The sequence below is a fragment of the Pygocentrus nattereri genome, chromosome 8 (genome assembly GCF_015220715.1).
Source record: "Pygocentrus nattereri isolate fPygNat1 chromosome 8, fPygNat1.pri, whole genome shotgun sequence".
Lineage (NCBI taxonomy): Eukaryota > Metazoa > Chordata > Actinopteri > Characiformes > Serrasalmidae > Pygocentrus > Pygocentrus nattereri.
The window spans coordinates 21,178,797-21,203,713 of NC_051218.1; the positions used below are offsets into that span (position 1 = coordinate 21,178,797).

Sequence of the window (24,917 nt, forward strand, 5' to 3'; positions counted from 1 at the left end):
AGACCAAAACCTAAGCTATAAAATCACTAAAGAAAACAGGCAAGACGGCTGTAATGTGCTGCATGGACATCCAGCGCCATTGGGTCTTAGTTCACCACGCATTTTATCACAGATGAGTGGCAGCAGCGTCTCATGTGCTCCAAGCAAGCGCAGTGAATGAGACTTCCATTTGATTTATTAATAAAATAAAATATATTGGAAGTAAATTCATTATAGATAATTACAAATACTTTGCTTTAAAAGTACCAAGTCCTAACACAGTGAGAAAATAGAAATCCTGTACAGAAAAAAAAAGATCCATTAAAATGCATCGATAATTGTTTTATAATTGCATCGCTGCCCTCTGAATTGGAATCGAATCGAATCGTGAGGTGCCTAGAGATTTCCACCCCTAATTGATACTAGTATGTACTTCATGAGCAGCAGCTCAAATACATGCTCATCTAAATCAGTTTACATTATGTTTGTGTGCACAGCAATGTTTGGCTGACATATTTAGACCAACCTGCTGGCAGGTCTTCTCTCTGCAGAATTTTGTTCGTTTAAAAGCTTTAAAATAAATAAACTAAATAAATAAATAAATAAACAAAAATGCATGCAATAAATCTGTGCAATAAATCTATGCAATAAAACTTGAATGACTGTGCGGTAAAGTTTAATGAAGAAGCTCCTTCACAATCTTAAAGCACAGATTGGGTTTGCTGTGCGCTCTCAGACTGGTTTAACAGTTAAATGAACCAAACTCAGTTCTGTTAAAGTGAACCTGAAATTGAACCAGCTGCAACAGACCTCAGTTCTCCTTCTGGTCCCATTTAGCATGATGTGATCTGAAACCAGCTGATATATAAACCACAACTAATTAAGAACTCAGATCCCACCTGGTTAAAGCCAAATTATAGACAGCATGGTTCAAGTTCCTCATATAATAGGTCTGACTGGCTGAGTCATATTCAAATCCATTACTCCAATAGCAACAAGCTTTTAAAAAGCATTAACTATATAACACACACACATACGTCTTCTAAGGTGCTAATTAAATATATAACACTGATTTTTATTAAACTATGTATAACTTATATTGTATATTATAAAAACAGAGTGCACTGATCTGTAAGCAAAAAGCTTAGTCGTCACTTTGTGAAAAACATTTCTCAGTGTATGATTGCAAGGAATTTAGGGATTTCATAATCTACAGTTCGTAACATTATTAACAAAGAAGAGAAATCTCTGTGTGTAAAGGGCAAGGCCAAAAATCAATACTGAATGCCTAGGGCCTGTGATCCCTCAGAAGGCACTACATTAAAAACTGACATGCTCATATCAGTGCATGGACTCGGGAATATTTTGAAAAACCTTTGTCAGTAAACAAACACAGTTTGTCACTGTATCTATAAATGCAAGTTTAGACTCTACTACACAAAGTGGAAGCTATATATCAACAACATCCAGCAACACCACCAACTTCTCTGGGCAAAAGCTCATCTAAGACGGACTAACAAAAATTGGAAAAGCTTCGCAGTAACAGAATGTAGGTACTAGACTGGCCTTCCTGCAGTCCCGACCGATTTCCTATTGAAAATGGCTGGTGTATTATGAAGCGCAATATACAATATGTCATATCAAGCAAAAATGGGATAAGATTCCGCACAGAAACTGGTGCCCTCAGCTCCCAAATGATTACTGATTAAAGGGAAATTAAGGTTAAGTGACCCTTATTAGTCCCACAATGGGGAAATTTCACCTCTGCATTTAACCCATCCATGAAGTGAAACACCACATACACTCTAGTGAGCACACACACACTAGGGGGCAGTGAGCACACTTGCCCAGAGCAGTGGGCAGCCCAATCCGTAGTGCCCGGGGAGCAGTTGGGGGTTACGTGTCTTGCTCAAGGATACCTCAGTCATGTGCTGTCAGCTCTGCGGATCAAACCGGCGACATTCCGTTCACGAGGCTGGTTCCCTAACCTCCAGCCCATGACTGCCCCAAATGTGATGCAACACAATGGAAAACGTTTGGAACATGTTACTAACATCACATTTAGAATAAGTGTAAGCCTAAAAACAATAAATTTAATTAGCTGAAACATTAAATATCTTGTCATGGTTCTGTTGTCATGAAATTTCCTACTGTCCCTACGTGGAAATGGATTGCATTTGTAAATCTGTATTTGAAAATTGTATTTATTGTCACTGTTTCATAAAAGCAAAACCCACATGGGTCTGCGTTACAGTGATTTCAATTTGAGTAGAGAGTTTAACGCTTGGTTGTGTGTGTACATGGATGCGTAGCATTAGCAGCCACTGTCCTGAGTAGTTGTTTTTTCCGTTAAAGTACTTGAAATGGTCCAGGTGTGAAAATGCTTCAACACATTCACAAAAATCTCTGGACAGCTCCTACAAACAGTATGGTTGTTTGCATTGTATGCCATAGATTTGTGTCATCCAGCCTGCACAGCCTCAAGCATTTGGTATTCAATGCACAAGAAACTGATGAGAAAATGACAAATTCGACCTCAGGTGATGCCCATTTGGACACTTTGATATCAGCAGAATCCCATTAATAAAACTGAGCACAGAACTAACAGTGCAGGTGAAACGTGCACCAACCTTGCTGTCTAATTTCTTCATGGTCACCAAGTCCAGGGACTTTAAGGAGTGTCCAGTGGGGGCGATGAAGTACAGGCAGGCATGGATGCGTGAGTCATGATAGCTGTGGAGGGTGCGTTTGATTTTCAGCTCTTCCTGAAGGTAAGCCTCAAAATGAGTGTCGATGAACTCCACAATAGGTTTGTAACTGTAAACAGAACAAATGTGAAGTAATGAAACCGAGGTCAACACACAGCACAGCTTTATAACAAGTGACTGTTGCTATTTGGATGAAGCCACTTCAATATCACCAGCCTTTTCTGGGTGATCCAGCTCTGTGATCTCATCCTAATACTTTTCCCACTGCTTGCTAAGGATAAAAACAGTCTGCCCGTTTACCCTTTTACCCTTTTTATATTCTAGCCCTGATTGAAATATACCTTGAACTAAAAGATGCAAGGAATTCCAAAGACAAAAAGGAGACATCAACCGAGACCTGTGAAGAAACCTATAACTGCACACCCTTACCTTCAGGCACAACAAGCATCATGACATCATGCTTTCCCTGATGTTTCAGGAGAAATGTACACTAAGGTGTCAAATGACGATGAAAAAAAGACTCAGACAATGGGAACTTTTCTTATGTGAGTGTTACCTTACAGGAAAGCACCAAGCAATGCATTTTCCCACAGACATCAGGCTTGCAATGTACCATATAACCATGACATAAATCCTCAGGGAGGGTCTGTCAAAAACTACAAAAGGCTTATAGTCACACTATCTATAACAGAAAATGACAAGGTTCAGATGAACCTTTTGCTCAAATACTCTTCAGCAGGGGTCAACATTGCCTACTGTCCAGAGCCCCTGGCTACATTTCACCTTTTGGCCACTCATCTACTTTTTCACCCTTCCATGCAAGACTCAGAAACTGGTTGGTCAGATGCTGAACTTCTTGCATCAAATCAGATTTGTCAGAATTCACCAAATGTAATGTTAACTTTAACACCACAAAAGTTAACATGACTGAATGGGCAAACTTTTTTCTAGTATTTCAAGCATTTTTTCATAGTTAAAATATAGCTGTAGTGTTAGTTGTAATGCCGACATTTAAAAGCAATCAGATAATGGCTATAAAAAAAAATAAAATAAAAAAAAAAGACAGAAAGTTCACAGTCAAGTGGAAGAAGCAATTGTAGCTAAAGTATGATTTTGAAAAGGATGCTTTGAAAAGCTCACCACAAGTTCATTCTTTACTGGGAGTAAATACTTTAGAAGACACAACACTCAACATAAATTCTCAATTATGCACTTTAATCCATCTTGTAGACTGTAGAAATTTAATCAAGCTAGTTCTTACCTGTCCTCTTTGTTGATCTGGTCTCCAAAGCCGACTGTGTTCACAATTGTGAGCTTGAGGCGCACGTTGCTCTCCTGCAGCTCGTACGTGTTGGACTTGAGCTGCACTCCTGGCTGGTTGTGCTGGGTTGGTTCACCCTCAAACTTGGTGTTAAACAGAGTGTCCATAAGAGTGGACTTCCCCAACCCTGTCTCTCCTACACCCAAAAAAAATCATATATGAAGTAAACTGCTTTGATTTTTTTTTTTATCTGAACTTTCAGTTGGGCATCTGACACATCAGTGCATTTCTATTCACTGGAACAAAACAAACTAAAAGCATTATTGCTTCACAATCCCTTACTGAAGTTATTTCAACATATTGATATTTCCTCAAACAGGATTCTATTGCTCAGTTTTCCTAATAGACTGTAAAGCACTTTGAGTTGCTCTGTGTATGAAAAGTGCTCTGTAAACAAAGTTTAGTATTTTTATTAAAATAGTAACATTACAGAGTTTATCATTATGCCTCTGACACTGTTAAGTACAAGCATAAACAAATAAATACAGTCAAAGCCTTTTCAGTCAGCCTATGGCTTTAATTCCAGCACTCCTGACAGCCACGAGAGAAGTGAAAAGGCTTATCATGCTACGCCACCAGAATGTTAATTATATACATGGCTCTCATTGGCCAATTCTTCATATATTTAGCTTGCACAGCGCCTTCCCATGGGCCCCTCAGCTGCCAGCACAAGAGAAAAGCTTCTTCCACTCAGAATAAAATAGGAAGTTTTCTTTCAAATCTACAGCTGCTGCCCAAATGATGACCTTGTACTGCTGCTGTTGGGGTTAAAACACAATCTGAAAGTGCCTGGATTAAATTGGTATCAGGAGAGTGATTAGAAAATGGCAGTTAAGGCCTGACTCATCGATCACTGGACCCATACTGACAAACCAATGGAGTAGAAGCTGTGTGCTCACTGATTCACAAGCCTTTCCTCTTCTCTTCATAAGTAGAGTGTGACAGACAAAGCATTTCTGTTCACACAGGATGTGGTTTGCAGAATACACAAATATAAATGTAGAGGAAGACGAGATAACTCTGTTTCAGGGTGGTTTTTCCTCTCCTAATTCCCAAGAACTCCTAAGAGTCTTCTGTGATCCTCTCCTCTGAAGGATTTGGCAGTCGAGGACACTGCTATTGGCTGAACCCCAAAACTGCACAAAGAACTCCTCTAAACATCAGTGGGGATCAACATTCCCTTACAAACTGTCCAAAATTACAAGTTATAACGGACAAATTACAGCCCTAATGAAACCACAGACATGAGGCCTCAGATTTCTGCTGTGTTTACTTGTGGTGCTGGCACATAGTCTTTCAGTTTCAAATTATTTTATTTTCAGCTTCTAATGGTTTAGGGGCTCTGCTTATTATCTCACATTAATAATACCATAATAACAGAGCCTGGTTTACACTGGTTTACATTTTGTGATTTATTTGTTAAAAGAAAACACTGCCATCAGATTTTTGAGGCTAAAAATGGGGAGTGGAGCTAGAAGACTTTTCCTTCTATAGAGGGAAAACATCTGCCATTAGATATCTGTGGCCACTCTGAAGACTCTTCAAACAAAACAAATACTAGCTATGGCTAAAGGCTACAGCTACACAAAACAGTGCACGTTCATCAACACTGCAACACTGGAGTATACAATAAAGACAGAATTTTTCATTTACAACAATTGTTCTGACAGATGTCTTAGGAGTATCGAGGCATTCACAAGGTCTAGCAAATATATATACTTTGAATGAGAATAATCATTTTTCAATGTGCACTGATTTTTTTTTTATTTTGCACTGATATAATCTCCCATCTCCAACCTTTCTTATCTTTATGAGCTTTATCATAAATCTGAACCATAAGAATGACACAGACTATTTTCAGGGGCACCTTTTTAAACCTTCGCACATAATATTACTCTAAGAATACACAAATGAAGAAATCTTGAAATTAGATGTACTCCCTACAAAGCTGGACTTCAATGACTCTGATCAGATGCCTAGAGATGCGCACATGTACTTGAGCAATCGATTAACTGCTCAAGGTGCCAGTATTCTAATGCTATGATCACTATTTGGGTACTCATTCTGCTTCAGCACAGCAAAATCGAGACCATATACAGGCTAAAAATTCAATTAAACATTTTAGTTTTAACAGATTTTAAAACATTATTGTTTTGCTCATATTTATTAGTAAGTGTATGTGTGTGTGTGTGTGTGTGTGTGTGTGTGTGTGTGTGTGTGTGTGTGTGTGTATATATATATATATATATATATATATATATATGCATGCCTAACATGGGCGAGTTGTCAGGAACAAGGATGCAATTGAGAGGGCAGACGCAGTGCGACTTTATTGCTATCTAGGCTAACTGTTCTAGCTAATGTTAGCTAGATCCAGAAATACATTTTTCAACATGCTGGCACATCGTCAATTGAGGAGAAAATACCTTGTGAAAAAAAACAAGCCCTCATCAGCATCCAACATTGTAACAGTTAGTGAATCAGCCTTTGTTAACTTTACTCATCTAACACGAAAAGCTTTTGCTCAGCGTTTGCTCAGTTATTTTTGAATAATGAAATCTTTTTTTCATATGTATTTTTGTGCTCTGATCTTTTATCCTCTTTTCACCTTATCATCAAGACTAAGGCATGAGTAAATTCCCTTTTTTCCTTTCCTGTGGTTAACTGGGTTTCCGGGGTCTGGCCTGCTACCGCTGCTGAAAAAATCCCTGGGGGAAACACTGCTTGCACATACTAATCAGTGTGACAATGATTAAAACTTACTATAGCAAGTTTACTTCATGGTGCCAAATCATACTGAGTAGTTCTTTCCCCATCAACTGCCACAAAGAATGTGAACCAAAATTCACACTATTCTCTGTCTCACATATCAAACTAGAAGATTGTGTTTATAGTCATATGAGTATAGCTCTGGAATGCAGACTGCTAATTTCAGGTCGGCCACACCAAATTCATTTACTGGTCTATGAAATAACATTCATAAGAATGAATACAATAGTGTTCAAAACTTGTCACTAAAATATCAGTGTCCACTGTTAAAAAAGCAGTGGAAATACAACCCCAATTCCAATGAAGTTGGGACGTTGTGTAAAACATAAATAAAAACAGAATACAATGATTTGCAAATCCTTTTCAACCTATATTCAATTTAATACACTACAAAGACAAGATATTTAATGTTCAAATGGACAAACTTAGTTTCTTGCAAATATTCACTCATTTTGAATTTGATGCCTGCAGCACGTTCCAAAGAAGTTGGGACGGGGCAACAAAAGACTGGGAGAGTTGAGGAATGCTCAAAAAACACCTGTTTGGAATATTCCACAGGTGAACAGGATAATTGGAAACAGGTGAGTGTCATGATTGGGTATAAAGGGAGCATCCCTGAAAGGCTCAGTCGTTCACAAGCAAGGATGGGGCGAGGTTCACCACTTTGTGAACAACTGCATGAGCAAATAGTCCAACAGTTTAAGAACAACATTTCTCAACGTGCAATTGCAAGGAATTTAGGGATTTCATCATCTACAGTCCATTATATCATCAAAAGATTCAGAGAATCTGGAGAAATCTCAGCAAGTAAGCGGCAAGGCAGAAAACCAACAGTGAATGACCATGACCTTCGATCCCTCAGGCGGCACTGCATTAAAAACCAACATCATTCTGTAATGGATATTCCCACATGGGCTCAGGAACACTTCAGAAAAACATTGTCAGTGAACACAGTTCGTCGCTCCATTTTTCAGGGACGTCCTGCTTATTACAACAAGACAATACCAAGCCACATTCTGCACGTGTTACAACAGCGTGGCTTTGTGTTAAAAGACTGCGGGTACTAGACTGGCCTGCCTACAGTCCAGACCTGTCTCCCATTGAAAATGTGTGGCGCATTAGGAAGCGCAAAATACGACAATGGAGACCCCGGACTGTTGAGCAACTGAAGTTGTACATCAAGCAAGAATGGGAAAGAATTTCACCTACAAAGCTTCAACAATTAGTATCCTCAGTTCCCAAACGCACACTGTGTGTTGTTAAAAGGACAGGGGCAACAAAAGACTGGGAGAGTTGAGGAATGCTCAAAAAACACCTGTTTGGAATATTCCACAGGTGAACAGGTTAATTGGAAACAGGTGAGTGTCATGATTGGGTATAAAGGGAGTATCCCTGAAAGGCTCAGTCGTTCACAAGCAAGGATCGGGCGAGGTTCACCACTTTGTGAACAACTGTGAACTGTGAACAACACAGTGGTAAACATGCCCCTGTCCCAACTTCTTTGGAACATGTTGCAGGCATCAAATTCAAAATGAGTGAATATTAGCAAAAAAACAATAAAGTTTATCCGTTTGAACATTAAATATCTTGTCTTTGTAGTGTGTTCAATTTAATATAGGTTGAAAAGGATTTGCAAATCATCGTATTCTGTTTTTATTTATGTTTTACACAACATCCCAACTTCACTGGAATTGGGGTTGTAATATGATAATTTTGTTTTTATCTAAGCTGTAAGTGAAGGCTGAACCATAAAATACAGCAAGTGGGCTTGACCACCCAAAGCATATACAGTAAGTGGGTCAAAGGAGGAGATCAGTATGCATTCTGAAGTGAATAGTTTTTTTGCTCGAGGGAGTGGAAGGGAGCTCCCACATGACACACTTACCGACACAGAGGATGTTGAAGCAGAAGCCATGGTTAACAGACTTGTTGACCAGCTGGTCCGGCATGCTGTCAAAGCCAACATGGCCAGAGAGTGGGACAGCACGTACACCCTCTCCCTGAAAACCAATGACCAGAACAATATTTATTAAGGACATTGTTTATAGCATTAATATCTTCTTTAGCAAACCTTAGCATTACGACTGCATGAGCAAGTCTGAAAAACATGTATCCTCTACTGGTTATAGAAGACTCAAATTGTCTGGGGACATTTGTGAAACATATGTGCTAACATAACTTACGTGATCTATTACAGTGTAATTATGGGGAATACAAAACTTCATGATTTTACTTTTTCTGGTCATGTTCTTTTCCTCCTACATTCAGTGGCTGGTGAAAAACTAAGAGAGGTGCAGATCAGGTAGTGCATTGTACACTTCCTCTTTCCTGTCGAACTGCAACCGTTTAAAACCGCATTTTACAGATGACACACTGTCTACTGCAACTGAACAGTTAATGTTTTCACTAAACTGGCAACGATTGTGACTATGATTAACTGTTTTTGCAAATTAAACAAGAACTGCTGAAATATAGAACTGTTTTACAAACTACATCTAGTGTATTTCAGGTCTGCACTTGACCAGGCTGTATTTCAGTGTTTTCTGTCACTGTTCAGGCAGGCCTGCCACCTGGCCTTCTCAAACCCTAACAGGAAACGCCATAGCCACCAGCTGCCCAATGACAGGGCATGTGTGATCTATACGATAGCTAAGGATAACATGTCTGTCATATCTAATGTGTTCCTCCAATACCACAGGAAACACATTCAATATATACTCTAAAACAGTAAGACAAATCACAAACTTTCAGTCAGGACCAGGGTGTACATTTACTGTAAACTGTACATTAAACCAAACCTTTGGAAAGAAAATAGAAAATAACAGTGTCCTCTCTGGACTGAGCTCATGTTTAACAGCTGGCCAAACTGTGTTCTGTGCACACCAACTGCCATATTTTCAATGCACCCTCATAGGGTTTATATAGTAATATGTTAATGGTAATATACTGCATAAGTACTATCATTTAATATAATATAATATAATATAATTCAATAAAAAGTGCTAAAACTGTATTTTCATTAAAATCTTCTAAAACAGCAGATCAGTACAGACATCTGGTTATTGAGCAATAGTTAACAATAAGATGATAAAGTTTACTTTAGGCTGACGACAAACAACCAAGAACAAAACATCTTATTGACAGAACCAATACTCCACCATCTGCTCCACATGTGCAACACGGGAAAAGCACAGCTGAATGGAGATCAATGGGAGAGTCTATGGTATCAATTAAAAGCACTTTTCATTCTCCATTTATGGATAGCATCTCTTTAGGAAATACTGCACATTACAGTGTACCAGGGAGAGAATGTATACATTTAAAGTGAAGGGGAAATGAGAGCACCCTCTTCTGTCGTCTGGCATATGAGTATAAAGCAGTGCTCAAATCTCGACAGCACAATTTAGACTACGTTTGAAAGATTATGAGGAAAATGTCTTTATTCTTCTCTTTCAATCACTCTCTATGGCAAATGCTTCGTAGTAGACAACGCCCATTGAGCTAGTGGGACACAGGATGGTCAAACAATAAAATAACGGTGCCAGGCGAGCACGATATGGGTGGTTCTTCCTTTACATGTCGGTGGAGGACACCCTTTAAGAATACACACATATGCAGGATACAAGAGAATTCATGTTTCAGCGAACGAAATTTCCAGGCCAGAACAGGGCTAGCAAGTGGAAACGTTAGCTACATTAGTCACTTCGAGCCGGCGGACATCAAAATAGACACACTCCGGAACCATCAACATGTGAGGAGAGCGGCTGTCCAACCCGAAAACATCAGACTGTACGGAGCTAAAATACAAAGCGAATCGTATTTATAACCCGTGTAGGTCTGTGTAGTATAATCTTCTGTCTGTTTTACTGCTAAACTGATCAGTAATGCGAATCTACACCGCGCTGCAGCCAGCCTAACTAACCTAACCTACATTCTGTTCAATGTGCATGAATGGAAACTGAAAAAACGCTGACTTGTTACCTCAAATAGGCCGCAGTGTTGCGAAGCTGTTGTTCACTGTGCTAATAAGCGTTTTCTTTTGACATTTACAGCGATTTGTATATTAAAACTAAGAAATGACTTACCGCTTGCCTTGCGATCTCAGTGGCCGCCATGGTTCGCCTCTCTGGCTGAAAACGCTCGAAGAGGAAACGGCCGAGCTCACACAGCAGAGAGGCAGCGGGAAAGAGGAGCCCAACACGGGGGGTGTTGTTCTAAAATTCAACATCGAGACATGCCTTCAGCGAGTGATACATTTAAAATTCACTTTGAATAAGGTTTTGTACATCAGTTACAAGTAGCTCTTGACTAAATAATTCCGTAAAAAAGCACATACTCTCTAAGAAATTAGTGTACACTCTTGTTTCCTCCCCCATCACTCTTAAAATGGTTCACTCTCCGTTAAAAAAGCGACGTTAATGAGCATTTTAGCTTTAGAGAACATTTTAAACGATATGCTAACAGTTCAACTGAATTAGTGAATGCAATGTGAATCTGTCTGGAAATAAACCGTCAGAGACTGGCGTTCTGTGAACGACACAGTTCTCAATCAGATTGTACTATTTATTATTTGCATATAATTTCTCAGTGTCTGAGTGATAGTAGTGCCAGTGTGGTTTGGGTTAAAGGAGAACTCCACCATTTTTAAAAAATGTCTATGTATTAAATGGTTACGGTGAAAACAAAATCATTCAGAGAGGTTTAGTGTGAAAAGCTTCATTCTAGAGAAACTTGCTGAGTGATAGAAACCGGACATCTGAAAAGAGTAATGCCTAAAAGCTCCGTCACAAAAAATGACTACATAAAATGGTCATGAATACCATTTGATGTAACAAGCATCAGTTTATTTTAATCCATGTATGGTGAAGGGATAAAAGAATGGTGTTCAAAATAGTCCCCAAAGAAAACATTTTCAGTCTTACCCCTATTTTATCATCATCAACATAACATATAAAAACATAGGTATACTTGGTGGACTTGGATAGTAAATAAAATGGCTGTATTTGTGTTGTAGACATTGGGACTCCTGGTTCCTATCACCACCACTGTAAAGAAAATCAGATTCAGTAAGTTTCTGTACAAACTAATAATTTCACATCAAACCATAATGGATGACTTTGTTTACATCTCAAACACTCAATTATGCAGAAATGTTGAAAAAATTCTGGAATCCCCCTTATGCACCTGGTGTGTTGGGAGTTACTTTTAGTCATATTAAAGGGCTCCATATGCTACATTTTTCTTGCATTTCTTAATATTTTTTCTCTGGGGTGCTCATATAATATCAGTACAGTGCCAAAAGCAGCCATATTTGTACTCAAACTTAATAGATATGACATTTGTTCAGCAAACTGTAGTACAGTTTTTGTTTATTTGACGGCATTAACATATTGGGAAAAAATAAAACATAAAATATTAAATGCGCCAGAACTTTTGCCCTGACAAGCCACATTATGTTTTTTCCCAGTGTAATTGTGCATTAAAATTAAAACACCGAACCAAAAAATTTAATTCAGGTGTTCCTATCACATGGCCACAGGTGTATAAAATCATACACCTATGCAGACTGCATAGTGCGCACCAACTTTCTGCAGAGTCAGTCACTACAGACCTCCAAACTTTCTTGTGGCCTTCAGATTAGCTCAAGAACAGTGTATACAGAGCTTCATGGAATGGGTATCCATGGCCGAGCAGCTCAAATGCAGTGGTGTAAAGCGCCACCACTGGATTCTAGAGCAGTGGAGATGTGTTCTCTGGAGTGATGAATCACGCTTCTCCATCTGGCAATCTGATGGACGAGTCTGAGTTTGGCGGTTGCCAGGAGAACGGTACTTGTCTGACTGCATTGTGCCAAGTGTAAAGTTTGGTGGAGGGGGGATTACGGTGTGGGGCTGCTGTTCAGGAGTTGTGCTCGGCCCCTTAGTTCCAGTGAAAGGTACTCTTAACGCTTCAGCAGACCAAGAGATTTTGGACAATTTTATGCTCCCAACTTCGTGAGAACAGTTTGGGGACAGCCCCTTCCTGTTGCAACAGACTGAGCATAAAGTCCATAAAGACATGGATGAGCGAGTTTGGCGTGGAAGAACTTGACTGGCCTGCACAGAGTCCTGACATCAACCTGATAGAACACTTTTGGGAGGAATTAAAGCGGAGACTGCAAACCAGGCCTTCTCGTCCAGAATCAGTGTCTGACCTCACAAATGCTCTTCTGGAAAAATGGTAAAAAATTCCCATAAACACACTCCTAAACCTTGTGGAAAGCCTTCCCAGAAGAGATGAAGCTGTTATAACTATATATATATATATATATATATATATATATATATATATATATATATATATATCAGGATAGGCTCCAGCACCCCCCGCGACCCTGACGGAGAAGTGGCTTAGAAAATGGATGGATGGATGGATATATATATCAGGTATAACATTATGACCATCTCCTTGTTTCTGTGTTCATTGTTCATTTTTATCAGCTCCACTTACTATATAGGTTCACTTTGTAGCTCTACAATTACAGACTGTAGTCCATCTGTTTCTCTTCATACATTGTTAGCCCCCTTTTACCCTGTTCTTTAGTGGTCAGGACCCTCACAGAGTCAGAGGTACTATTTGGGAGGTGGATCATTCTCAGCACTGCAGTAACCCTGACGTGGTGGTGATGTGTTAGTGTGTATTGTGCTGGTCTGAGCAGATCAGCGTTCTGTGACCACTGATGAAGGACTAGAGGGTGATCAACACAAACTGTGCACTAGCAGATGAGCTATCGACTCTGCCTTTACATCTACAAGGTGGACTGACAAGGTAGGAGTGTATAATAGAGTGGACACAGTGTTTAAAAACTTTACACAACATGCACTAACACACCACCACCACATCAGTGTACAGGAGCTGATAAAATGGACGATGAGCACAGAGGCAAGGACATAATGTTATGCCTGATCGGTATATATACACAAATATATGATATATACACATATTAGCGGATGTGTCTTATATGTTGTCTCTTATGTAGTGACTGTTGAGGGTTCATATGGCCCCCTTTCATCTGCACCCACCACCCACCCACACTTGATGGGGAATTCCACTGATTTTTTGTAATTTTCAGAAGAATTCAGCTCTCAAAACTACTGCAAAATAAGCTCTTAGGCAACTGGCACTGTATAATTCATAAGCATTTCGTATAATACCTTAATCTGAGCTTGATTTAGAGGCATAAAACATTTCATACGTCTGGTTCCTATCACCACTGCTGTGAACAATTTTGACTGATAGACTTTTTAAGGCGATCATTTCACAACAAACCGCTCGAATTATGTTTACATATAAGCCTATACGTTAATAATAAACTTTTGGGAAATCGGTGGAATTTCCCTTTAAATCTCTGAACGGGACCCATAGTGCAGCTGTAAATCTTCCAGTTTGCATAATTAATTATTGATGAACGGTGACGTGCCATTGGGTTTGTCTCCTCAGTAGCCAAACCCTGGCTAATATGAAGGGTCACATGCTCCAGAGAGAGTCTTACTGCTGAGTGGTCAGAGATATTTAACTTGAACTTTGAATCAGTAACTTGTACTCACAAGGGGTGGCGCGTTTGGCGGAAACAACTTCGGGACGCTGCTGCTTTTGAAGGGAGAAAATGCGCTTGTGCGGTTGAGAGCTCTTTCGTAAAGACATGTATTTTCTACGATGTGGATTCATTGAAAGTAAAACTGTTCTGGAGTAAAACAGTGTTTGGACGTGCCTTCAGGAGAGCAGTGCTGCCCTGAGCACCGATGAACGTTATTAACAGGTGAGCCTGCAGCGCTTCGCTTCACCTACTAACAGACCTCCATTATAGATTCTGTGTCTTTGCGTCAGAAACCGTTTCGAAAACACAGTAGTAGTAATACAAGTAATATGGCGTAGCATAAAACGGCAGCCACTCTGTGGGAGCACACAAAACAGCGACATTATTGCTTTTATCTACATAGTAAAGTGTGAAAGATTGTAAATATAGTTATGACAGTATAACAGCCTGAGACGTATTATATTTAGTATAATAGTAATAAGCACAGTTGTACAGTGCTTTCAAAACGGCTAAAAAAGAGGAACAACACAGTTTAAAAAACAAGGAAGAGACAACTCCTAAGAGACCAGACTGTCCTATCTCTTTTTGTCATCAACACATTTGGGTTTGTCTAATTATATCTGTGTCCTGTAGAGACTTCAGAGAATGGGGAATGTTGAAGAGGAGACTCTCTTGGTCGTGTGAATGTTCAGTGTTTATCTAAACAATGGAGGATAACCCAAGCAGTATAAACAGCATTAGTGACAGCACCAGCCAAACGGCATCAGAAAGCAGCTCCATCAGCTCTGAACCTCAACCAGATTCTCAGATTGGTGGAGGTGATCTCCTTCCAAGGGGGCAAAAACCTTCTGAACTGAGAATCTCGAGTTATAGTGTAAGTGAAGGGAGTCTGACTCGCATGCGTAGGTCCAGACTGCAAAAGCAGCCTGAACTTCTAGGAGCACCAGAAGCTCAGGAGAAAGGCTCTCTCACCCCTGCCATGCGAAAAAAGTACCTGAAGGACTTATTTTTGAACTATAAGTCACACACTGGACTGTCTAGTATATTGTCCCTCAAAGGGGATAGCCAGTGTTCGAGGGATGGGGAGGACGTAGGAGGATACAGCTTGGAGGACACTAGCAGTGGAGCATTCTGGGCTTTGGACCCCCTGGAGCATGCATGGATGTTGTCTGTGGTGGATGGCAACTATGATACCATGGTGGAGTTTCTCTCTGAAGACCCCAGTTTACTGACCAGAAGGGACTTTGTAAGCGGTTATACGGCTCTCCACTGGTTGGCCAAGAACGGGAAACATGAGATGTTGATAAAACTTCTGAAACGCGCTGAAAAAGAAGGTTCTCCGGTTAATGTGAACATAAAAGGTAGTGGGGGTTTTACACCTCTTCACGTTGCCACCATGCACAGACAGTACATGGTGGTGAAGATTTTAGTGGGAGCATTTGGTGCCAACATAGATGCCATGGACTACAGTGGGAAAAGGGCTTGGCAATATCTCGGAGAAAATGCACCACCGGAGATGAAGGAGCTCCTTGGTACATGGGACGATGAACACAGGTACTGGCAACTGAATGTTAATAACAATAGTGCAGGGGCTGTGGTGTCCTTAGTACAGGACTCACCAAAAAACACAGATGTTGTGGACTCTGTAAACAGAAGAACTGGCAGGTGGCAGTTTGGGTCATTTCGAAAGTTACTTTCTCCATTTTTCTCAGGAGGCAAGAACTGAAATATGACTAAGAGTAAGTTCTACATATATATATATATATACTACATATATATATATATATATATATATATATATATATATGTGTGTGTGTGTGTGTGTGTGTGTGTGTGTGTGTACACTCATCGGCCACTTGCTAGTAAAAGGTTGGACCCCATTTTGCCTTCAGAACTGCCTTAATTCTTTGTGGCAGACTTTCAACAAGGTTTTGGAAACATTCCTCAGAGATTTTGGTTGGTTATTGGAGTTGCTGTTGCCTTTCTATCATCTCGAACCAGTCTGCCCATTCTCCTCTGACCTCTCACATCAACAAGGCATTTTCGTCCACACAACTGCCGCTCACTGGATATTTTCTTTTTTTTTCGGACAGTTCTCTCTAAACCCTAGAGATGGTTGTGCGTGAAAATACCAGTAGATCAGCAGTTTCTGAAATACTCAGACCAGCCCGTCTGGCACCAACAACCATGCCATGTTCAAAGTCACTTAAATCACCTTTCTTCCCCCATTCTGATGCTCGGTCTGCACTTCAGCAAGTTGTCTTGACCACCTCTACATGCCTAAATGCACTGAGTTGTGGCCATGTGATTGGTTAAATAGCTATTTGTGTTAACAAGCAACTGAACAGGTGTTTATTAGGTGTTTATTACCTAATAATAACTTTAGTACCTAATAAAGTGGTCGGTGAGTATATGTACGTTATGCAAACATTTATTAAAGAGAGACATGGAAAAAGCATCTCCTGCTGCAAAGTCATAGGAATGATTTAAAGGCATATATATGTACACTCTCTGTTTTTTTTCTGAACCCTCTAGCTGAAAACAAATATGCAAAGTTGTTCTATGTAAAATCCTGTCCGTTTCAGTGTCATTTCTTTTGGTCTCATTTTAAAAATGCAGAAATTTTAACAGCCTACCATTACATCCCTCTTGAACATTAGTCAGTTGTAAACAGATAATGCCTGATGACTCCTGCATCTAAACATGGAAGAATTAAGGCTGAAAAAAAATTGTAGAAAGGCCTTAACGTAGTCAATTTGACAAATTTGCATAGTGATAGAATTTTTTTCTGCTTCATTTTAATTGCCACATTTTAGTTTTCATTTTTAAGATTTTAAAAACTTTTGTTTATTTATTATGAACCATTGTTTATTTCTATGTTTAAATGAAAAAATAGCTCCACTCATTATATATGCACATGAAACCTAGTAACCCCTTCTACTACTGCTTTGTCTTATAACACCCTACATGCATCTCCCCACCGTTACTGGATTTTAAAAAGTAATCAAAATAGTCCAAGCATTTATCTCAAAATTATAATTGACCAGTATCTTCGCAGTGTATTTATAACCATTTTATGTAAAAAATGTTTTGTGATGTCGCTTTTATAGGCATTAAACTTCTCAGAGGTCTGGTTCCTATGACTTGGCATGTAACTTTACACAGCATTTCACATCAAAGCAACATAAATGACTTTGTTTACATCTTTACAATTGACCCATGGAGAAATTTAATGCAACGTTTCTTCTGTTTCAACCTTTTTTATAGTCTGCTTTTAGGGTTGTTGTCTTTCTGCAGGGCTCACCTTCTGTTGAGATTCTGTTCCTGGATGGATGCCTGAACTCTCTCCTGTAGAATTTCTTGATCTAATCCAGAATTTATAGCTCCATCAAGCGATGTCAATTTGTCCTGGTCCAATACTAGCAAAACAGCCTCAACCCTTGATACTGCCACTACTGTGTTTCACGTTTGAGATGAGCTTCTTCTGATGAATGCAATGTTTGGTTTTTGCCAAACCAAGTCATTTAACCAGCAGTGTTCTGAGAGACTTGTGGCTTTCTCCATGCTATCATTCCATATACACTCTTCCTCTTCAGTGTTTGCTAGATTGTAGACTCATGAACATGTGATATCCAAGAATATTACATGCCTTACTCTTGGAGTCATTTTTGTGGGATGGCCACTCCGGGGAAGAGTAACAAAGATGAGAAAACAAAGAAAATTTTGTTTGAAAAAGAAAAGTTTTTGTGGTCCTGAGAAATCTCATTTGACTGAGACATGTTGCATGTGGCAAAGACCAGACTTTGAGGGTGACATTGAGTCAGCCACACCTGATTTTCATCCAATTGTTTGAACCTCCTGATCTTAATCATCATCTATATCAAACTGATAATTGTAAAGGTTCACACACTTTTGCCAACCAATATATGTAATATTTTCTCACTTTGTTCAATAAATTAATAAAAATCTACATGATTTTTTTGTTATTAGTTTCGAGTTCTCTGTCTATTTTTATATCTATTAAATGAAAATATGGCTCAATTTAGGTCAAACATATGGCCAGATGCACATAATGCTAGTGTTCACAGACTTTCAAGCACTATGTATATGTATCTCCATAAGCCATTGGGACTAAACATTTTTCCAAGTCATTCTGGAGCATTTTTTTGGTCCATTCTTCATGACATATACACAGAATGTAAAAGCAAGACGTATTTTCAAAATTATGTCAAAACCTGAACAATGACAAAAACAAGGGTTAATAAGCGATAGATACAACCCCAATTCCAGTGAAGTTGGGACGTTGTGTAAAACATAAATAAAAACAGAATACGACGATTTGCAAATCCTTTTCAACCTATATTCAATTGAATACACTACAAAGACAAGATATTTAATGTTCAAACGGATAAACTTTATTGTTTTTTGCAAATATTCATTCATTTTGAATTTGATACTTGCAACACGTCCCAAATACGTTGGGACAGGGGCAACAAAAGACTGGGAAAGTTGAGGAATGCTCAAAAAACACCTGTTTGGAATATTCCACGGGTGAACAGGTTAATTTGTAAACAGGTGAGTGTCATGATTGGGTATAAAGGGAGCATCCCTGAAAGGCTCAGTTGTTCACAAGCAAGGATGGGGCGAGGTTCACCACTTTGTGAACAACTGCAGAAAACCAACATTGAATGCCCGTGACTTTCGATCCCTCAGGCGGCACTGCATTAAAAACCGACATCGTTCTGTAACAGATAATCACATGGGCTCAGGAACACTTCAGAAAACCACAGTCCATCTGAGATGGACTGACGCAAAGTGGAAAAGTGTTCTGTGGTCTGACGAGTCCACATTTCAAATTGTTTTTGGAAATCATGGACGTCGTGTCCTCTTGTCCAAAGAGGAAAAGGACTGCCCAGATTGTTATCAGCGTTCAAAATCCAGCATCTCTGAAGGTATGGGGGTGTGTTAGTACCCATGGCATGGGTCACTTGCACATCTGTGAAGGCACCATTAATGCTGAAAGGTACATACAGGTTTTGGAGCAACATATGCTGCCATCCAAGCAATGTCTTTTTCAGGGACATCCCTGCTTATTTCAGCAAGACAATGCCAAGCCACATTCTGCACGTGTTACAACAGCGTGGCTTCATATTAAAAGCATACATCAAGCAAGAATGGGAAAGAATTCCACCTACAAAGCTTCAACAATTAGTGTCCTCAGTTCCCAAACACTTATTGAGTGTTGTTAAAAGGAAAGGTGATGTAACACAGTGGTAAACATGCACCTGTCCCAACTTCTTTGGAATGTGTTGCAGGCATCAAATTCAAAATGAATGAATATTTGCAAAAAACAATAAAGTTTATCCATTTGAACATTAAATATCTTGTCTTTGTAGTGTATTCAATTGAATATAGGTTGAAAAGGATTTGCAAATCATCATATTCTGTTTTTATTTATGTTTCACACAACATCCCAACTTCATTGGAATTGGGGTTGTAGATACCCTGTTCTTGAACAGTCAGTACTATTTGGGTGGTGGATCATTCTCAGCACTGCATTGACAGTCACATGGTGATGTGTTATTTTGTGTTGTGCTGGTATGAGTGGATCAGACACAGCAGTGCTGCTGGAGTTTTTAAACACCTGTGTCACTGCTGGACTGAGAAGTTTACCAACCAAAAATATCCAACCATGTTCCGTGGGCAGCATCCTGTGATCACTGATGAAGGACTAGAGGATGACCAAAACTGTGCTGCAACAGATAAGCTATTGTCCTGGACTTCACATCTAAAAGGTGGACAAATAAGGTAGGAATTTCTAATAGAGTGGACTGAGTAAGTGGAGACTGTTTAAAAACTCCAACAGCATTGCTGTGTCTGATCCACTCGTACCAACGCAACACACAACTAACACACCACCACCATGTCAAGTGTCACTGCAGTGCTAAGAATGATCCACCACCCAAAAACAATGCATGCAGAGAAACAAATGGACTACAGTCTGGCCAATGTAGTTACAAATGTGTACTTCGTGAAGTGTCCAGTCTGTACATGTCTGACAAAATCTGTACACCAGATTTTTGTTTATCACCCTCTGCCTTTCCTCAGTACAACCCAAGTGTATTTATTTATTATTAAAAGTAAACTTGCATTTCTTGTACTGCATAATTCCTCTATACAGTAGTGACCAGAGGATGGGTTACCCTTATGAGTCTTGATTTCAGTCTTTCTCACATGCAAAGCTCTACATCAGGCATGTCAAACTGGGGACTTTCCTGGCCAAAGTGCTGTCGATATTAGTGTTTACTCTCATCTAATGCTCTGAATTCAGTTCATGAAGGCATTGGTAATTAGCTGTGCTTGAAGCAATGTGCTGAAGTCTGCACTGGTTCCTGACACATGCTTTACATGAAGGGTATCTGTGCAACATTCATAACATCACACATACATTCTAATAACAAATGTTTATCAATAATCATAAAGTACCCAAATTAACTTTAGATTACATTAACAAATGTTATTTTACATTTTTCCCTATAGTAAAATGCTGCATATATTTCTAATTATTCATATTTCACCAGCAAAATAAATCTAAGTAGAAACCCAGGTCTGTACTCACAATTAAATCTTATTAAAAATTAAATCTTTTTATATAAATCTTATTAAATCTGCCCTTTTCTCAACTACATACTTCAGAGTCAAGATAAATTCTTCAAAGGCTTAAGAATTCTAATGTAACTTTTCTTGAAGACAAATGTGAAAACTCGAACGAAAAAAAAGGCTTTAAAAATTTCTTAGAGTAAAGCTCAAACTTCTGAGCTTAACAGTTAATCTGAGGAGCATCTCCGTTGGCCATTTCATTCACCAACTTTTGATTGTTTTAATTTTATTATACTGTTAAACTTGTGTATTAATTTTTTTTAAGAATTTAAGAATATGAACTTTCATTAGGAAAGCTTTCATGAACCCACCCCTATGTCTGCCTGCTTTTAGCAGTAGTCATCAAACTACTGTAATTAAACATACATTTTTCCATCTTAAAGATTGAATTGAGCCTCCAATTACAATAACAGAACACCACATTTTCAGCAGGCATACAGAACCATCCTGACCAGTGTTTAATGCCGAACTGTTGTGTCTTGTGCTCATTTTTATCACCCACACAAGGCTTTCACCACATGGGAGGCACATTCATGAAAACCCACGTTCAACAAGAAAGGGCAGAAGGCTAAGATTTTTGGTTTGTTGCCAAATCATTTATTGTTCCACAAGAACATTTCCAGAGTATCTGTACAAAAGAGAGACTGCTGTTCCACATAACATGGCTTCTCTCCAGGCCTGGGCCAAGTTGGTGGTGCTGGCAGGATGAAGATGCAGGCAAAGCTGAAGAGATGAGCGGTGGACTTACAAACCAAGCTTGGTTCTTCTCCAGTGCCGCCGCTTGGAGTTGTATCTGAAAGAAAGAACAGGAACCCCAAATGAAAACATTTGCTAATAGCAGGGCCAAAATCAACTTGCAGGTCCTGAATCAAAGTATACTTAAGTATAAAATAAGATCTGGGGAGAGTGAGTTAGGACCAATATTCTATAACACAACCAATATAACCAGGGGCGGTCGTGGGCTGAAGGTTAGGGAACCAGTCCTGTGATGAGAAGGTTGCTGGTTCGATTCCCTTGGCTGACAGTCCATTACTGAAGTGCCCTTGAGCAAGGCACCTAACCCCCAATTGCTCCCTGGGCGTCATGGATATGGCTGCCCACTGCTCCGGGCAAGTGTGCTCACTGCCCCTAGTGTGTGTGCTCACTAGCCTGCATGTGTTTCACTGCACAGATGGGTTAACTGCAGATGTCCAATTTCACAGTGTGCAAACAGTGACAAACGGTTGAACGGTAAATTCAATTCAATATAAGTTTATTTTATAACAGTACCAACTGACAAACTAAAAGAGCACCAAGCTACTTCTGCACAAAGATCCCTTAACTGTTCAAGTGACAACCATAATTTTCCCTACTTTCAGATACTTAATACAAGTCTGTTTTCAAAAATGGGATCCTGCATGTAGCATCAAGTATATGCAAACATGTATATGCTCTAATAACCTGATAATACTGAACTTAATCAGTGTGGGTGGCAACACTTACTGAAACCAAACCTGGTCCTGGAGCAGTCTGCAGGATTTAGCTCGAAACCTTATCTACCTGATCAAGATATATTAAGATGCCTCTTAAAAGCATCATCTAAGAGTCAAATTAGATCTTAACACACTCTCCATGGTGGTACATCTCCAGCACCAGGAACGGGCACCCCTAATGAAGCCCAGATCTGTAACAGTGAAAGTCTCAAAAGTGGCCAATGCTGTCTCTGCTGAAGAGCCCTCGTATCAGACAAGAATGATAAGTTGGGTCTCTAAAGCAGGCTGTTACTCTCAGCAGGATAATGGCAGTACTTCCACAAAATGAAGCACTGTAATTGCGTCCTGCTTTAAACAAATGTTCTCTAGTGGGCGAATCGGCCCATCACCAGCATGCATCGGGTTCCCAAAGCCAGTGAGAAAGAATCTGTGCGCTGTTATCATCCCTAATATAACACCGACAATTAACTATGTGGGATGAGATGAAGCACAAATATGTTCAAAACGTCTACACAACCTGAGGTCCTTGGACTATGAGAATCTCCATCACAGACAGTCACACGAACCATAATCGCCAGTCTGAGCCAGAGCTAGCAAATTCTCTGCGGGCAACTGAAAGGACAGCTAACATAATTTAGCTCTCCATTCAAGCTATAACGTCAGTAGAAACTGCGGGTATTTCCTACCGGATCTTGTTACCAGTCTTCATTCGGATCCACTGTGGAATCGGTCTATTCTGCTTCTGCTTCTTGGCGAGGAAGCGCTTGATCCTGAAAGTCTTGTGCGACGCCTGAAACACAGTGACGCTGGTTAGCTGGAGGACCGATACCTTACCATGTTAGCCAGTCGGCTAGCTGTAAAAGATCAATAAAGCTCCACTTCCTTCAGGGGTTTAATATTTATGCACACAACAAGCGCACAGCTCGGGTAACGTAGGCTGTGCTGTCGAGGACCGACATACAACTTGGTCACTGATTTGTGTGCCTGTATCAAACCGTCGGTAGCGAAGCTGCAACCGAGGCGCCGACTGTGACGAGCTTCAGTATATTTAACGGGTTATAAACGGTTAATACATGCAATTCTTGAATTCATTAAAACTAAACAACCATGGGCATACAGTAGTGAATAAATCGGCCACTTCACATGCGTATACACGACGATGTTGACTGATTATTTCTCACCATTATAGACACACAGTCCTTTCACCACAATGGCGGTAGTTGAAGAGGAGGAAGCGGAAGAAACAGAGCGGCTGTATATCCGCCTCACGGGGCGGGACAATGAAGTCACAGCGACGGCGACGCTCCGCGGATCCGCGAGGCTCTGGCGGTGATGAGCTGCAGGGAACGGTATAACACAGAAACATGCCCGGTTAACTTGGTAAACTAAAAATAACGATCTCATAAGAATCATGTGAAACATGACTGCAGCTCTTCAGCGACCGGCCCTTCTGTCCGAGCATCAAGGTTTGATCTGTAAGAACAGCGCAGTTTTAATCTTAAAACTATGCTTGCTCACATTACTGCTGTGTTTTCCATGATATGAGACATTTAACATTTATATGCAGTTCCAAATGAAAGAATGGATTTTTCCATTCGAGCAATTTCGTGTTATGCATCTAAAGATTAATATCACTAATCTGTAAAATTAATAAAATTGTTATTTCTACTCATTACGTTTTTTGGTATATGAAAATAACCTATAAAACAAAATATTTTTGGATTTAAAGTTAAATCTGTGCTTGAGTTTAGCATTAACAGGATGATGATGCCCAAGTCACAGAGCTGGTGGAGATAAACTGGAACTGTTTTGTTGTTCAGTTCTTTTGCTGTACTTTTGGGGCAATATTGCTAGTCTCTGCATTTTTCTAAAACCTTTAATAATGAAAGTCCAACCCAAAAAATGTTTTAGAATGCAGCTGAGAATTCGATCAATATATCAATAATTCAACTTTATTATAGAAACATAGGAATTGTAATTTTTAAAATTGCTTAACTACATATTACAATTATGTTAATGTATTTAGAAATTGACAATAATAATAATTATTATTAAAACCAAACAATGTTTAACATTGGTAAGTGCATTTTCTTTCTAAGCTACAAAACTCACCTGGAAAATCGTCTCAAGCAATCAATCACTAATAGCTAGAATGTAATAACAAACTAGAGGAACTGTCTTCATAATGATAATCAAACTAAATATTTTTTGCAGGGATAGTGTAAAAGGTGCCTTTTGCCCTTTGTCTGGGGGAATTTCTTACCTTAAAGGAATAACTATTTTCACTTGGACAGATCACTGCCACAACTATAATTCACACACAAAAAAAAATGTTTTTTTACAACTTTTCTATAGACTAAAGCCACGGATCACTTTCAGTGACAAAACATTAAATCAGCTTGCCCAAAGGCTTTAGAGCTATAAATCCCAGA

At 39.5% G+C, this 24,917-nt stretch overlaps 3 protein-coding genes and 1 non-coding gene across 9 annotated transcripts in view; 1 reads left to right on the forward strand and 3 right to left on the reverse strand.

Annotated features, from left to right (window-relative positions):
• Positions 1-10,990, reverse strand: part of sept6 (septin 6) — a 29,236-nt gene extending 18,246 nt beyond the window's left edge. For 5 of the 6 annotated variants that reach the window (XR_001857885.2, XR_001857883.2, XM_017698317.2 and 2 more), the window contains exons 1-4: positions 10,863-10,892; positions 8,663-8,777; positions 3,949-4,144; positions 2,610-2,796 (exon numbers count right to left, since the gene is read on the reverse strand). Coding sequence is in view for 4 of the 6 variants with exons in the window: in XM_017698317.2 (XP_017553806.1) it covers positions 2,610-2,796; positions 3,949-4,144; positions 8,663-8,777; positions 10,863-10,892 (528 nt within the window). In the remaining 2 variants the exon portion in view is untranslated. Of the gene's footprint in view, positions 1-2,609; positions 2,797-3,948; positions 4,145-8,662; positions 8,778-10,862 lie in introns of all 6 variants that reach the window. The other variant, XM_037540504.1, reaches the window with a different exon arrangement.
• Positions 10,991-14,324: 3,334 nt separating this feature from the next.
• On the forward strand, positions 14,325-16,098 carry sowahd (sosondowah ankyrin repeat domain family d). The gene is made up of 2 exons (XM_017698294.2): positions 14,325-14,575; positions 14,987-16,098. Exon 2 carries the CDS (start codon positions 15,060-15,062, stop codon positions 16,077-16,079), a length of 1,020 nt encoding a protein of 339 aa, XP_017553783.1. The 5' UTR covers positions 14,325-14,575; positions 14,987-15,059; the 3' UTR covers positions 16,080-16,098.
• Positions 16,099-21,587: 5,489 nt separating this feature from the next.
• Positions 21,588-23,821, reverse strand: rpl39 (ribosomal protein L39). The gene is made up of 3 exons (XM_017698323.2): positions 23,667-23,821; positions 23,172-23,275; positions 21,588-21,806 (listed from the first exon to the last, which is right to left on the reverse strand). Exons 1-3 carry the CDS (start codon positions 23,667-23,669, stop codon positions 21,758-21,760), a joined length of 156 nt encoding a protein of 51 aa, XP_017553812.1. The 5' UTR covers positions 23,670-23,821; the 3' UTR covers positions 21,588-21,757.
• Positions 22,708-22,837, reverse strand: LOC119263945. The gene has a single exon (XR_005130658.1). It is a non-coding gene; the product is annotated as a small nucleolar RNA SNORA69 (small nucleolar RNA).
• Positions 23,822-24,917: the final 1,096 nt, after the last annotated feature.

Bases quoted from the DNA above. Each gene is read 5' to 3' on its own strand.
- rpl39 (XM_017698323.2), bottom strand. The intron at 21,807-23,171 runs GTAGGAAATACC...TCTTTCTTTCAG, and splicing joins AAGACTGGTAACAAGATCCG to ATACAACTCCAAGCGGCGGC.
- sowahd (XM_017698294.2), top strand. From the start codon at position 15,060: ATGGAGGATAACCCAAGCAGTATAAACAGCATTAGTGACAGCACCAGC.